At 41.7% G+C, this 15000-nt stretch overlaps 1 protein-coding gene across 1 annotated transcript in view; it reads left to right on the top strand.

Moving 5' to 3' along the window:
• edaradd (EDAR-associated death domain) overlaps positions 1–15000 on the top strand; it is a 31094-nt gene that overhangs the window by 1499 nt on the left and 14595 nt on the right. The window contains exon 2 of the mRNA XM_083544940.1: positions 14836–14894. Within this exon, the coding sequence (XP_083401066.1) occupies positions 14836–14894 (59 nt within the window). The remainder of the gene's footprint in view (positions 1–14835; positions 14895–15000) is intronic.

Here is a 15000-nt window from a genome sequence, read left to right as displayed (position 1 = left end):
TACATGCTGTCTCTGCACCTCTGTATTACAGTAGAATGTTTTCATGCTGTCTCTGCACCTCTGTATTACAGTAGAATGTTTTCATGCTGTCTCTGCACCTCTGTATTACAGTAGAATGTTTTCATGCTGTCTCTGCACCTCTGTATGACAGTAGAATGTTTACATGCTGTCTCTGCACCTCTGTATTACAGTAGAATGTTTACATGCTGTCTCTGCACCTCTGTATTACAGTAGAATGTTTACATGCTGTCTCTGCACCTCTGTATTACAGTAGAATGTTTTCATGCTGTCTCTGCACCTCTGTATTACAGTAGAATGTTTTCATGCTGTCTCTGCACCTCTGTATTACAGTAGAATGTTTTCATGCTGTCTCTGCACCTCTGTATTACAGTAGAATGTTTTCATGCTGTCTCTGCACCTCTGTATGACAGTAGAATGTTTACATGCTGTCTCTGCACCTCTGTATTACAGTAGAATGTTTTCATGCTGTCTCTGCACCTCTGTATGACAGTAGAATGTTTACATGCTGTCTCTGCACCTCTGTATTACAGTAGAATGTTTACATGCTGTCTCTGCACCTCTGTATTACAGTAGAATGTTTACATGCTGTCTCTGCACCTCTGTATTACAGTAGAATGTTTTCATGCTGTCTCTGCACCTCTGTATTACAGTAGAATGTTTTCATGCTGTCTCTGCACCTCTGTATGACAGTAGAATGTTTTCATGCTGTCTCTGCACCTCTGTATTACAGTAGAATGTTTTCATGCTGTCTCTGCACCTCTGTATGACAGTAGAATGTTTTCATGCTGTCTCTGCACCTCTGTATTACAGTAGAATGTTTTCATGCTGTCTCTGCACCTCTGTATTACAGTAGAATGTTTTCATGCTGTCTCTGCACCTCTGTATTACAGTAGAATGTTTGCATGCTGTCTCTGCACCTCTGTATTACAGTAGAATGTTTGCATGCTGTCTCTGCACCTCTGTATTACAGTAGAATGTTTTCATGCTGTCTCTGCACCTCTGTATTACAGTAGAATGTTTACATGCTGTCTCTGCACCTCTGTATTACAGTAGAATGTTTTCATGCTGTCTCTGCACCTCTGTATTACAGTAGAATGTTTTCATGCTGTCTCTGCACCTCTGTATTACAGTAGAATGTTTTCATGCTGTCTCTGCACCTCTGTATTACAGTAGAATGTTTACATGCTGTCTCTGCACCTCTGTATTACAGTAGAATGTTTACATGCTGTCTCTGCACCTCTGTATTACAGTAGAATGTTTTCATGCTGTCTCTGCACCTCTGTATGACAGTAGAATGTTTACATGCTGTCTCTGCACCTCTGTATTACAGTAGAATGTTTTCATGCTGTCTCTGCACCTCTGTATTTACAGTAGAATGTTTACATGCTGTCTCTGCACCTCTGTATGACAGTAGAATGTTTTCATGCTGTCTCTGCACCTCTGTATGACAGTAGAATGTTTTCATGCTGTCTCTGCACCTCTGTATTACAGTAGAATGTTTTCATGCTGTCTCTGCACCTCTGTATTACAGTAGAATGTTTTCATGCTGTCTCTGCACCTCTGTATTACAGTAGAATGTTTACATGCTGTCTCTGCACCTCTGTATTACAGTAGAATGTTTACATGCTGTCTCTGCACCTCTGTATTACAGTAGAATGTTTTCATGCTGTCTCTGCACCTCTGTATTACAGTAGAATGTTTACATGCTGTCTCTGCACCTCTGTATTACAGTAGAATGTTTACATGCTGTCTCTGCACCTCTGTATTACAGTAGAATGTTTTCATGCTGTCTCTGCACCTCTGTATTACAGTAGAATGTTTTCATGCTGTCTCTGCACCTCTGTATGACAGTAGAATGTTTACATGCTGTCTCTGCACCTCTGTATGACAGTAGAATGTTTACATGCTGTCTCTGCACCTCTGTATTACAGTAGAATGTTTTCATGCTGTCTCTGCACCTCTGTATTACAGTAGAATGTTTTCATGCTGTCTCTGCACCTTCTTGCTGCTGTTGTTTTGCACTACATTGTTCTGTTCTGTTTGTATTCACTCCTGGGTCTAGATTTTACATTTCTCCTTCACAGTACTGTATAATGAAGTATACAGCAGGTTTACTAGTCGTCGCTATACTTGGTTTTTTGTCTTTTGTCTTGTCTTGTGTTGTCTGTCTGCACTGTCTGTCTGTACTGTTTTTTGTTTGCACTGTTTGCACCAGGTTGCACTCGATGCACTTTATGTTTGTGTTGTAGCTCTATGCTGTTGTTGTGTTGTTGTTTAGTGTAGCACCAGGGTTCCGGAGGAACGTTGTTTCGTTTTTACTGTGTACTGTGTACCACTGTGTATAGCAAAAATGACAATAAAAGCCTCTTGACTTGAAGTGTAGAAGGGAAGCTGTGGAGAAGTGAAGAAGTGAAGCTGTGTAGATGGGAAGCTGTGGAGAAGTGAAGCTGTGGAGAAGTGAAGCTGTGGAGAAGGGAAGCTGTGGAGAAGTGAAGCTGTGTAAAAGGGAAGCTGTGTAGAAGGGAAGCTGTGGAGAAGGGAAGCTGTGGAGAAGTGAAGCTGTGTAGAAGGGAAGCTGTGGAGAAGTGAAGCTGTGTAAAAGGGAAGCTGTGTAGAAGTGAAGCTGTGTAGAAGGGAAGCTGTGGAGAAGTGAAGCTGTGGAGAAGGGAAGCTGTGGAGAAGTGAAGCTGTGGAGAAGTGAAGCTGTGTAGAAGGGAAGCTGTGTAGAAGGGAAGCTGTGGAGAAGGGAAGCTGTGGAGAAGTGAAGCTGTGGAGAAGGGAAGCTGTGGAGAAGTGAAGCTGTGTAAAAGGGAAGCTGTGTAGAAGGGAAGCTGTGGAGAAGGGAAGCTGTGGAGAAGGGAAGCTGTGGAGAAGTGAAGCTGTGGAGAAGGGAAGCTGTGGAGAAGTGAAGCTGTGTAGAAGGGAAGCTGTGTAGAAGGGAAGCTGTGTAGAAGGGAAGCTGTGGAGAAGTGAAGCTGTGGAGAAGGGAAGCTGTGGAGAAGTGAAGCTGCGGAGAAGGGAAGCTGTGTAGAAGGGAAGCTGTGGAGAAGTGAAGCTGTGTAGAAGGGAAGCTGTGTAGAAGGGAAGCTGTGGAGAAGGGAAGCTGTGGAGAAGTGAAGCTGTGTAAAAGGGAAGCTGTGTAGAAGGGAAGCTGTGGAGAAGTGAAGCTGTGTAGAAGGGAAGCTGTGGAGAAGTGAAGCTGTGGAGAAGGGAAGCTGTGGAGAAGGGAAGCTGTGTAGAAGGGAAGCTGTGGAGAAGTGAAGCTGTGGAGAAGGGAAGCTGTGGAGAAGTGAAGCTGTGTAGAAGGGAAGCTGTGGAGAAGGGAAGCTGTGGAGAAGTGAAGCTGTGGAGAAGGGAAGCTGTGTAGAAGGGAAGCTGTGGAGAAGGGAAGCTGTGGAGAAGGGAAGCTGTGTAGAAGTGAAGCTGTGTAAAAGGGAAGCTGTGGAGAAGGGAAGCTGTGGAGAAGGGAAGCTGTGGAGAAGGGAAGCTGTGGAGAAGTGAAGCTGTGGAGAAGGGAAGCTGTGGAGAAGGGAAGCTGTGGAGAAGGGAAGCTGTGGAGAAGTGAAGCTGTGGAGAAGGGAAGCTGTGTAGAAGGGAAGCTGTGGAGAAGTGAAGCTGTGTAGAAGGGAAGCTGTGGAGAAGTGAAGCTGTGTAGAAGGGAAGCTGTGGAGAAGGGAAGCTGTGGAGAAGGGAAGCTGTGGAGAAGTGAAGCTGTGGAGAAGGGAAGCTGTGGAAAAGTGAAGCTGTGTAGAAGGGAAGCTGTGGAGAAGGGAAGCTGTGGAGAAGTGAAGCTGTGTAGAAGGGAAGCTGTGGAGAAGGGAAGCTGTGTAGAAGGGAAGCTGTGGAGAAGGGAAGCTGTGTAGAAGGGAAGCTGTGGAGAAGTGAAGCTGTGTAGAAGGGAAGCTGTGGAGAAGGGAAGCTGTGTAGAAGGGAAGCTGTGGAGAAGGGAAGCTGTGGAGAAGGGAAGCTGTGGAGAAGGGAAGCTGTGGAGAAGGGAAGCTGTGGAGAAGTGAAGCTGTGGAGAAGGGAAGCTGTGTAGAAGGGAAGCTGTGGAGAAGGGAAGCTGTGTAGAAGGGAAGCTGTGGAGAAGTGAAGCTGTGGAGAAGGGAAGCTGTGGAAAAGTGAAGCTGTGGAGAGTGTATTGTTCTCTGCTCTGGTCCTGAGCATGGGGCAGCGTGATTCCTGGCCTAATGGGCATCGATTACTGCTTTTTAGTTATAGTTTGAATGGATCTTGTTTTATATTGTTGCTGAGAAACTACAAAAACAACTGCAAACTCCTCCCTCCTTCCATAAATAATGAATAAAACTCTTCCTTCTTCACGCAGTGATTACACGTTTTTAGAGCATGTGTTCTGCAGTAATACAGAAATGTGCCAGTTACAGTTACATGAAGAATCAATAATACAGAGGGAGAGAGAGAGAGAAAGAAAGCATACACAACCCTCTGCTGTCTAGACTGAGCACAGAATGATTATAAAGTCTAGCTGAAACCTGAAACCTGAAGTATTCGCCTCTTCATGTCTCAGAACAAAAAAAACACATTTACACTCTGAGGAACAGCAGGTACAGATTCCTTACCTTCACCTTCAGAGAACTTCAGTGTTCTACAGTCTTTTATAGTGTTGTAGTGTTCTGTACTGTTCTGTAGTGTTGTAGTGTTCTCTAGTATTTAAGGGTTTTGTAGTGTTGTAGTGTTCTGTAGTGTTTTATAGTGTTGTAGGGTTCTGTAGTGTTCTGTAGTGTTTTATAGTGTTGCAGTGTTCTGTAGTGTTGTAGTGTTCTGTAGTGTTCTATAGTGTTGTAGGTTTTTGCAGTGTTGCAGTGTTCTGTAGTGTTGTAGTGTTCTGTAGTGTTCTATAGTGTTGTAGGGTTTTGTAGTGTTGCAGGGTTCTGTAGTGTTCTGTAGTATTTAAGGGTTCTGTAGTGTTGTAGTTTTCTGTAGTGTTGTAGGGTTCTGTAGTGTTGTAGTGTTCTGTAGTGTTGTAGGGTTCTGTAGTGTTGTAGTGTTCTGTAGTGTTGTAGGGTTGTAGGGTTCTGTAGTGTTGTAGTGTTCTGTAGTGTTGTAGGGTTCTGTAGTGTTGTAGTGTTCTGTAGTGTTGTAGGGTTCTGTAGTTTTCTGTAGTGTTGTAGGGTTCTGTAGTGTTGTAGTGTTCTGTAGTGTTGTAGGGTTCTGTAGTGTTGTAGTGTTGTTGTGTTCTGTGGGGTTCTGTATTGTTGTAGTGTTCTGTAGTGTTTTGTAGTGTTGTAGGGTAGTGTTGTAGGGTTCTGTAGTGTTCTGTAGTGTTGTAGGGTAGTGTTGTAGTGTTGTAGGGTTCTGTAGTGTTCTGTAGTGTTGTAGTGTTCTGTAGTGTTTTGTAGTGTTGTAGGGTTCTGTAGTGTTGTAGGTTTTTGTAGTGTTGCAGTGTTCTGTAGTGTTGTAGTGTTCTGTAGTGTTCTATAGTGTTGTAGGGTTTTGTAGTGTTGCAGGGTTCTGTAGTGTTCTGTAGTATTTAAGGGTTCTGTAGTGTTGTAGTTTTCTGTAGTGTTGTAGGGTTCTGTAGTGTTGTAGTGTTCTGTAGTGTTGTAGGGTTCTGTAGTGTTGTAGTGTTCTGTAGTGTTGTAGGGTTCTGTAGTTTTCTGTAGTGTTGTAGGGTTCTGTAGTGTTGTAGTGTTCTGTAGTGTTGTAGGGTTCTGTAGTGTTGTAGTGTTCTGTAGTGTTGTAGGGTTCTGTAGTTTTCTGTAGTGTTGTAGGGTTCTGTAGTGTTGTAGTGTTCTGTAGTGTTGTAGGGTTCTGTAGTGTTGTAGTGTTGTTGTGTTCTGTGGGGTTCTGTATTGTTGTAGTGTTCTGTAGTGTTTTGTAGTGTTGTAGGGTAGTGTTGTAGGGTTCTGTAGTGTTGTAGGGTAGTGTTGTAGTGTTGTAGTGTTCTGTAGTGTTTTGTAGTGTTGTAGGGTTCTGTAGTGTTGTAGTGTTTTGTAGTGTTGTAGGGTTCTGTAGTGTTGTAGTGTTTTGTAGTGTTGTAGGGTAGTGTTGTAGGGTTCTGTAGTGTTGTAGTGTTCTGTAGTGTTGTAGGGTAGTGTTGTAGGGTTCTGTAGTGTTGTAGGGTTCTGTAGTGTTGTAGGGTAGTGTTGTAGTGTTGTAGGGTTCTGTAGTGTTCTGTAGTGTTGTAGGGTTCTGTAGTGTTGTAGTGTTCTGTAGTGTTGTAGTGTTCTGTAGTGTTGTAGTGTAGTGTTGTAGGGTTCTGTAGTGTTGTAGTGTTCTGTAGTGTTGTAGGGTAGTGTTGTAGAGTTCTGTAGTGTTGTAGGGTAGTGTTGTAGTGTTGTAGGGTTCTGTAGTGTTCTGTAGTGTTGTAGGGTTCTGTAGTGTTGTAGTGTTCTGTAGTGTTGTAGTGTTCTGTAGTGTTGTAGTGTAGTGTTGTAGGGTTCTGTAGTGTTGTAGGGTAGTGTTGTAGTGTTGTAGGGTTCTGTAGTGTTCTGTAGTGTTGTAGGGTTCTGTAGTGTTGTAGTGTTCTGTAGTGTTCTGTAGTGTTCTGTAGTGTTGTAGTGTAGTGTTGTAGGGTTCTGTAGTGTTGTAGTGTTCTGTAGTGTTGTAGGGTTCTGTAGTGTTGTAGGGTAGTGTTGTAGTGTTGTAGGGTTCTGTAGTATTCTGTAGTGCTGTAGGGTTCTGTAGTGTTGTAGTGTTCTGTAGTGTTGTAGTGTTCTGTAGTGTTGTAGTGTAGTGTTGTAGGGTTCTGTAGTGTTGTAGTGTTCTGTAGTGTTGTAGGGTAGTGTTGTAGGGTTCTGTAGTGTTGTAGTGTTCGGTAGTGTTGTAGGGTTCTGTAGTGTTGTAGTGTTCTGTAGTGTTGTAGGGTAGTGTTGTAGGGTTCTGTAGTGTTGTAGTGTTCTGTAGTGTTGTAGGGTAGTGTTGTAGGGTTCTGTAGTGTTGTAGTGTTCTGTAGTGTTGTACTGTTCTGTAGTGTTGTAGTGTTCTGTAGTGTTGTAGTGTAGTGTTGTAGGGTTCTGTAGTGTTGTAGTGTTCTGTAGTGTTGTAGGGTAGTGTTGTAGGGTTCTGTAGTGTTGTAGTGTTCGGTAGTGTTGTAGGGTTCTGTAGTGTTGTAGTGTTCTGTAGTGTTGTAGTGTAGTGTTGTAGGGTTCTGTAGTGTTGTAGTGTTCTGTAGTGTTGTAGGGTAGTGTTGTAGGGTTCTGTAGTGTTGTAGTGTTCTGTAGTGTTGTAGGGTAGTGTTGTAGGGTTCTGTAGTGTTCTGTAGTGTTGTAGGGTTCTGTAGTGTTGTAGTGTTCTGTAGTGTTGTAGTGTTCTGTAGTGTTGTAGTGTAGTGTTGTAGGGTTCTGTAGTGTTGTAGTGTTCTGTAGTGTTGTAGGGTTCTGTAGTGTTGTAGGGTATTGTTGTAGTGTTCTGTAGTGTTCTATAGTGTTGTAGTGTTCTATAGTGTTGTAGTGTTCTATAGTGTTGTAGTGTTCTGTAGTGTTGTGTTCTGTAATGTTGTAGTGTTGTATGGTTGTGTATTGTTTTAGTGTTCTGTAGGGTTCTGTATTGTTGTAGGGTTCTATAGGGTTCTGTATTGTTGTAGTGTTCTGTAGGGTTCTGTAGTGTTGTAGTGTTTTGAAGTGTTGTAGGGTTCTGTATTGTTGTAGTGTTCTGTAGGGTTCTGTAGTGTAGGGTTCTGTAGGGTTCTGTATTGTTGTAGTGTTTTGAAGTGTTGTAGGGTTTTGAAGTGTTGTAGTGTTCTGTGGGGTTCTGAGAAGAGAAGAAAAGAGAAGAGAAGAGAATAAAGTGAAGAGAGGAGAAGTGAAGAGAAGAGAAAAGAATAAATAGAAGAGAAGAGAACAGAAGAGAAGAGAATAAAGAGAAAAGAAGAGAATAAAGAGAAGAGAAGTGAAGTGAAGAGAAGAGAAGAGAAGAGAAGAGAATATAATAAAGAGAAGAGAATAAAGAGAACAGAAGAGAAGAGAAGAGAAGAGAAGAGAAGAGAATAAAAAGAAGAGAAGAGAATAAAGTGAAGAGAGAAGAGAATAAAGAAAAGAGAAGAGAATAAAGAGAAGAGAAGAGAAGAGAAAAGAATGAAGAGAACAGAAGAGAAGAGAATAAAGAGAAAAGAAGAGAATAAAGAGAAGAGAAGTGAAGAGAAGAGAAGAAAAGATAATAAAGAGAAGAGAATAAAGAGAAGAGAAGAGAATAAAGTGAAGAGAGAAGAGAATAAAGAGAAGAGAACAGAACAGAAGAGAAGAGAACAGAAGAGAAGAGAATAAAGAAAAAAAGAAGAGAATAAAGAGAAGAGAAGTGAAGAGAAGAGAAGATAATAAAGAGAAAAGAAGAGAATAAAGAGAAGAGAAGAGAAGAGAAGAGAATAAAAAGAAGAGAAGAGAATAAAGTGAAGAGAGAAGAGAATAAAGAGAAGAGAAGTGAAAAGAAGAGAGGAGAAGAGAATAAAGAGAAGAGAATAAAGAGAAGAGAAGAGAATAAAGAGAAGAGAATAAAGAGAAGAGAAGTGAAAAGAGAGGAGAAGAGAATAAAGAGAAGAGAGGAGAAGAGAATAAAGAGAAGAGAGGAGAAGAGAATAAAGAGAAGAGAAGAGAATAAAGAGAAGAGAAGTGAAAAGAGAGGAGAAGAGAATAAAGAGAAGAGAGGAGAAGAGAATAAAGAGAAGAGAGGAGAAGAGAATAAAGAGAAGAGAAGAGAATAAAGAGAAGAGAAGTGAAAAGAGAGGAGAAGAGAATAAAGAGAAGAGAGGAGAAGAGAATAAAGAGAAGAGAAGAGAAGAGAATAAAGAGAAGAGAAGAGAATAAAGAGAAGAGAAGAGAATAAAGAGAAGAGAAGAGAAGAGAATAAAGAGAAGAGAAGAGAAGAGAATAAAGAGAAGAGAAGAGAATAAAGAGAAGAGAAGAGAAGAGAATAAAGAGAAGAGAAGAGAATAAAGAGAAGAGAATAAAGAGAAGAGAAGTGAAAAGAGAGGAGAAGAGAATAAAGAGAAGAGAGGAGAAGAGAATAAAGAGAAGAGAAGAGAAGAGAATAAAGAGAAGAGAAGAGAATAAAGAGAAGAGAGGAGAAGAGAATAAAGAGAAGAGAGGAGAAGAGAATAAAGAGAAGAGAAGAGAATAAAGAGAAGAGAAGTGAAAAGAGAGGAGAAGAGAATAAAGAGAAGAGAGGAGAAGAGAATAAAGAGAAGAGAAGAGAAGAGAATAAAGAGAAGAGAATAAAGAGAAGAGAAGTGAAAAGAGAGGAGAAGAGAATAAAGAGAAGAGAGGAGAAGAGAATAAAGAGAAGAGAAGAGAAGAGAATAAAGAGAAGAGAAGAGAATAAAGAGAAGAGAAGAGAAGAGAATAAAGAGAAGAGAAGAGAATAAAGAGAAGAGAAGAGAATAAAGAGAAGAGAAGAGAAGAGAATAAAGAGAAGAGAAGAGAATAAAGAGAAGAGAATAAAGAGAAGAGAGGAGAAGAGAATAAAGAGAAGAGAAGAGAAGAGAATAAAGAGAAGAGAAGAGAATAAAGAGAAGAGAAGAGAAGAGAATAAAGAGAAGAGAAGAGAATAAAGAGAAGAGAAGAGAATAAAGAGAAGAGAAGAGAAGAGAATAAAGAGAAGAGAAGAGAATAAAGAGAAGAGAATAAAGAGAAGAGAGGAGAAGAGAATAAAGAGAAGAGAAGAGAAGAGAATAAAGAGAAGAGAAGAGAATAAAGAGAAGAGAAGAGAAGAGAATAAAGAGAAGAGAAGAGAATAAAGAGAAGAGAAGAGAATAAAGAGAAGAGAAGAGAAGAGAATAAAGAGAAGAGAAGAGAATAAAGAGAAGAGAATAAAGAGAAGAGAAGAGAATAAAGAGAAGAGAAGAGAAGAGAATAAAGAGAAGAGAAGAGAATAAAGAGAAGAGAAGAGAATAAAGAGAAGAGAAGAGAAGAGAATAAAGAGAAGAGAAGAGAATAAAGAGAAGAGAATAAAGAGAAGAGAAGAGCCTGTGCACTTGTTTCCTCTTTAGTCATGACGTCATTGTTTGCTTTCTTCACTTCGGCTTTTTTTCTCGCGTGCTCATTCGCTAAGCTGAACAGCCAATGGGAGTTCTCTTTCTGCTCAACAAGCTCCGCCTCTGACGCCGTCTGATTGGAGCCAATGGTGCGGAACACCGAACAAACTAAAACCCAGTGACACTGAAAACCCCTGGAGATTGTTTGTCTGTCAGTTTGTGTGTCCCAGGCGGTGAACTCGAGTTTTTATCTTCTCTTCTGGAGTTTATTATTTAAACATGATGCTGCATTTGGAGGAGAACATTTAGAACTGTACTGTTAGTGAGTCTTCATCCAGCTGTAGTTTAATTAATAATTGTGGTGTAGGAGGAATAAATCTCACATTCCACACTGGAGTCGTGTGTGTGTGTGTGTGTGTGTGTGTGTGTGTGTGTGTGTGTGTGTGTGTGTGTGTGTGTGTGTGTGTGTGTAAGTTTCCTCTTCAATGCATTTATTATTTTTTTTTTTACTATTTAACTCCTTCTATATGATTGACAAGTGTTTTAAACTGACCCAGTAGAAGCCCCGCCCCTTTTCCCCTCACTTCATACACTTTCGAGTGGACTTAATGTGTTCACTCTGATATGGTCTCGTTTCCATAGCAACAGCATTATTACGGTGTGTTTTTTCTTGGGGAAGGAGATGTTTATGTGAGATGTTTATGGAAGGAGTCTCCAGTGTCAGCACTGTGGAACAGTCAGAGGTGCGGCTGTAGGGTTCCTGCACCAGTCCAGAGTCTGTGTATAGATGTGTGAGTGTTATCAAAGAATTTACAGAACTTAAGGACGATCTTCATTTTTTTAATATCAAATAATTTTTTAACAACATTTAATCATTTTATAAATGTGGCCCCACCAACCTTCTGGAAATGTTGGTATGCATTAACGTTTAGCAGAACACTAACACAATCAGAGGCAGGAGTCCAGAGTCAGGATATAAGAATTAGGAGGTCACAGGGAGAACCTGAGGACATTAGATGCTGTGTGAGATGTTTGTGTGGTTCTATCAAAACATTAGCATCTGTAAATGTTCTGTTTTTCTTCTATATCATCTCCACTGGACGTCTGTTCAGGTTTCTCAGAGCTTTAAACCTGGAGGCAAACAAGGATTTTCATTCATTTGTGTATCATAAAACAATATACAGCAGGTTTTATTTATTATTATTAATATTAATATTATCATTATTATTACTTATAGGTAATTAATTATTTAATATTAATAATAATATTGATGACTCATGAACATATAAAGGATTAATATCAGGCAGGTCTCAGATGAGGAAGTGTGATGATATTTGTGTGTGTAATGCATGTGTTCTCGAGGGTCTTCAGGCTTATAGATGAGCTCAGTGTGTATGACAGATACGTGTTACAGAACCAGATCTCATTTTCTGTAATCATGAAAAAAGTTGGGTTTCTTCTTTGTCTCTGCTGTAACTGAGTGGATATGGGTGGCCGTGTGTGTGTGTGTGTGTGTGTGTGTGTGTGTGTGTGTGTGTGTGTGTGTGTGTGTGTGTGTGTGTGTGTGTGTGTGTGTGTGCAGCCCTGCAGTCGTACATTATGATGTGGTTTTCATTTCATCTCCTCAAGTTAATCCTGAACATGCACCTACATGCCACCTGCATTCCCTCCACTGAAACACCTCCCTGAAACAACCGCGGCCTGATCAGACGCCTCCATCCACCTGAGACGCCTTTACATTTCAAAGTGTGTGTGTGTGTGTGTGTGTGTGTGTGTGTGTGTGTGTGTGTGTGTGTGTGTGTGTGTGTGTGTGTGTGTGCATCTACTGTTGAAACTGTGCAGGAAAAAGTAAATAGAGAGGTTCAATACGAGTCATTACAAGAAATTCTGAGCTAATTACCATATTCAATAACTCACCTATTCATTTGCATATAAGTAGAGTAGAATACACACACACACACACACACACACACACACACACACACACTCTGACACACATACAAACACATGCACACAAACACACACTCAGACACACACACAAGCACACAAACACACAATTATTTTCGACTTCTCCCATTAGGGGGCGCCACAGCAGATCATCTGTCTCCATCCCCCCCCTGTCCTCCACATCTGCCTCTTTCACACCAACTACCTGCATGTCTTCACCACACCATAAACCTCCTCCTTGGTCTTCCTCTTTTCCTCCTTCCTGGTGTCTCCATCCTCAGCATTCTCCTACTGATATACCCCATGTCCCTCCTCTGTACATGTCCAAACCATCTCAATCTCACCTCCCTCACCTTGTCTCCGAAACGTCCTACATGCGCTGTCCCTCTAATAAACTCATTTCTAATCCTGTCCATCGTCATCACTCCCAACGAACATCTCAACATCTTCAGCTCTGCTACCTCCAGCTCCACCTCCTGTCTTTTACTCAATGCCACTGTCTCTAATCCATACAACATCTCAGGTCTCACCACAGTCCTATAAACTTTCCCTTTCACTCTCACAGATACTCTTCTATCACAAATCACTCCTGCTATCACTCTTCTCCACCCACTCCACCCTGCCTGCACTCTTTTCTTCACTTCTCTAACACACTCTCCATTACTTGACACTGTTGACCCTCAGGTACCTGAACTCCTCTACCTTCTCCACCTCTTCTTCCTGCAACCGCACCCCTCCACTGCCCTCCCTCTCATTCACACACATGTACTCTGTCTTACTCCTACTGACTTTCATTCCCCTTCTCTCCAGCGTGTACCTCCACCTCTCCAGGATCTTCTCCACCTGCTCCCTAATCTCACCACTAATCACAATATCATCCACAAACATCATAGTCCACAGAGACTCCTGTCTGACCTCGTCCTTCAACCTGTCCATCACCACTACAAACAGGAAAGGGCTCAGGGCCGATCCTTGATGCAGTCCAACCTCCACCTTGAACCAGTCTGTCGTTCCTACTGCACATTTCACTGCTGTCACACTGTCCTCATACATGTCCTGCACCACCCTCACATACTTCTCTGACACACCAGACTTCCTCATACAATACCACAACTCCTCTCTCGGCACCCTGTCGTACGCTTTCTCTAAATCCACAAATACACAATGCAATTCCTTCTGTCCTTCTCTATACTTCTCCATCAACATCCTCAAAGCAAATAAGGCATCTGTGGTGCTCTTCCTCGGCATGAAACCATACTGCAGCTCACAGATGGTCACCTCTTCTCTCAGCCTGGCTTCCACTACTCTTTCCCAGAACTTCATGGTGTGACTGATCAACTTAATTCCCCTGTAGTTACTGCAGGTCTGCACATCTCCTTTATTCTTAAAGATCAGTACCAGCACACTCCTTCTCCATTCCTCAGGCATCTTCTCACCTTCCAAAATCCTGTTAAACAATCTGGTTAAAAACTCCACTCCATCTCTCCTAAACATCTCCATGCTTCTACAGGTATGTCATCTGGTCCAACCGACTTTCCAATCCTCATTCTTCTTGACATGTTCAGAGGAGGGACATGGGGTATATTAGTAGGAGAATGCTGATGATTGAGACACCAGGAAGGAGGAGAAGAGGAAGAACAAGGAGAAGGTTTATGGATGTGATGAGGGAAGACATGCAGGTAGTTGGGTTGAAAGAGGCAGATGTGGAGGACAGGGGGGTATGGAGACGGATGATCTGCTGTGGTGCCCCCTAATGGGAGAAGCCGAAAGAAGAAGAGATCCTTCTAATCACTGCTCTCACTTCCTCCTTACTAATCCTATCCACTTCCTGCTTCACCATCTCTACACCATCCAACGTTCTCTCTCTCTTATTTTCCTCGTTCTTCAGCTGCTCAAAAAGCTACACACGTGTTTTACCAGTCCAACTTGGCTGTAACAGTTTTCCTCTGAACAACCAATCAGAGGACGGAACAATGCTGACGCTATTCTGGGCCAGTGATCTGCCCTGTGAGGAGAATCTGAAATCTGATTGGATAAAGAAACAGAGCTGTTGGTAATATTCTCGATGGTAAAAGTATCAGCAGTACTGATTCTGAAGGTTCTGAGCAGATTAGATTCACATGGCAGCACATAGAGGCTCAAATCTGATTGGACAAAAAATCTACTATCCACATCCACGTACTGAAGCAGTGCAGCCGAGAGAAACACCACGACATGAAGAGAAGAAACTGATGGAAGAAATTCATACAATTTCATGGAACAAATATTAGAGTTTAGGTTGTAACCATCACATCTCACTTGCTCGTTAGGGATAAATATATACATTTAAAGAGTCTCTGTGAATTTCTGTGAAGCTCGAAACTTGACCCTGATGTAACCTTGACCCTGTTTAAATCATCTGTTATTCTGCAGGTATGATGATAACTCCATGTGTGTGCATATAAATCCTAAAAATGTTCAACCAAACACTCTGTAGATCTCACACTCTTGTAAAATCTTGCACGAACTCAAAACCATAACGCAAGTACTAGAAGGACAGGAAGGGATGTTCCAGCACCTAACAGTAAAAGGAGCAGAAAGTCCATGATGAAGATGATCCTTGATGATGATGATGATGATGATGATGACATCTGAATTCTTTTTATTACATTTACAATTGCGGCATTTAGCAGACGCCTATAGATTATTAATGACACAGATAAGATTATTACGGTCTTATGAAGACGTGCAAGGTTCTTCACGCTGAGATCTCTAAGTAGGAACATCACATCATAATCTGAAGGACATGATCTATTATGACTCGTACAGCAAATTGTGAGGAACGTGATCTTATATTAACATTCAGCTATTGTGTTGTGTGTGTGTGTGTGTGTGTGTGTGTGTGTGTGTGTGTGTGTGTGTAAAGCTCTATTAACCCTTTACCTGTGTGTTGCTGACAGGGAGGATCTCCTCGGAGCCAGTTGAGGACGTCGACCCCAGCAGCTTCATCACAGACACGGTAAGTTTTCTCTGGAATATAAGTGACGCTGAATTTTTGTGTGACAAAAAACACACTTGTGTTGCATTTGATCACATGGTGACTGAATCCTGCACTCTGATTGGTC

The sequence above is a fragment of the Silurus aristotelis genome (genome assembly GCF_946808225.1).
Source record: "Silurus aristotelis genome assembly, chromosome: 6".
Lineage (NCBI taxonomy): Eukaryota > Metazoa > Chordata > Actinopteri > Siluriformes > Siluridae > Silurus > Silurus aristotelis.
The sequence above is the reverse complement of the archived record's forward strand: the minus strand, read 5'-3'. Positions and strand labels throughout refer to the sequence as shown.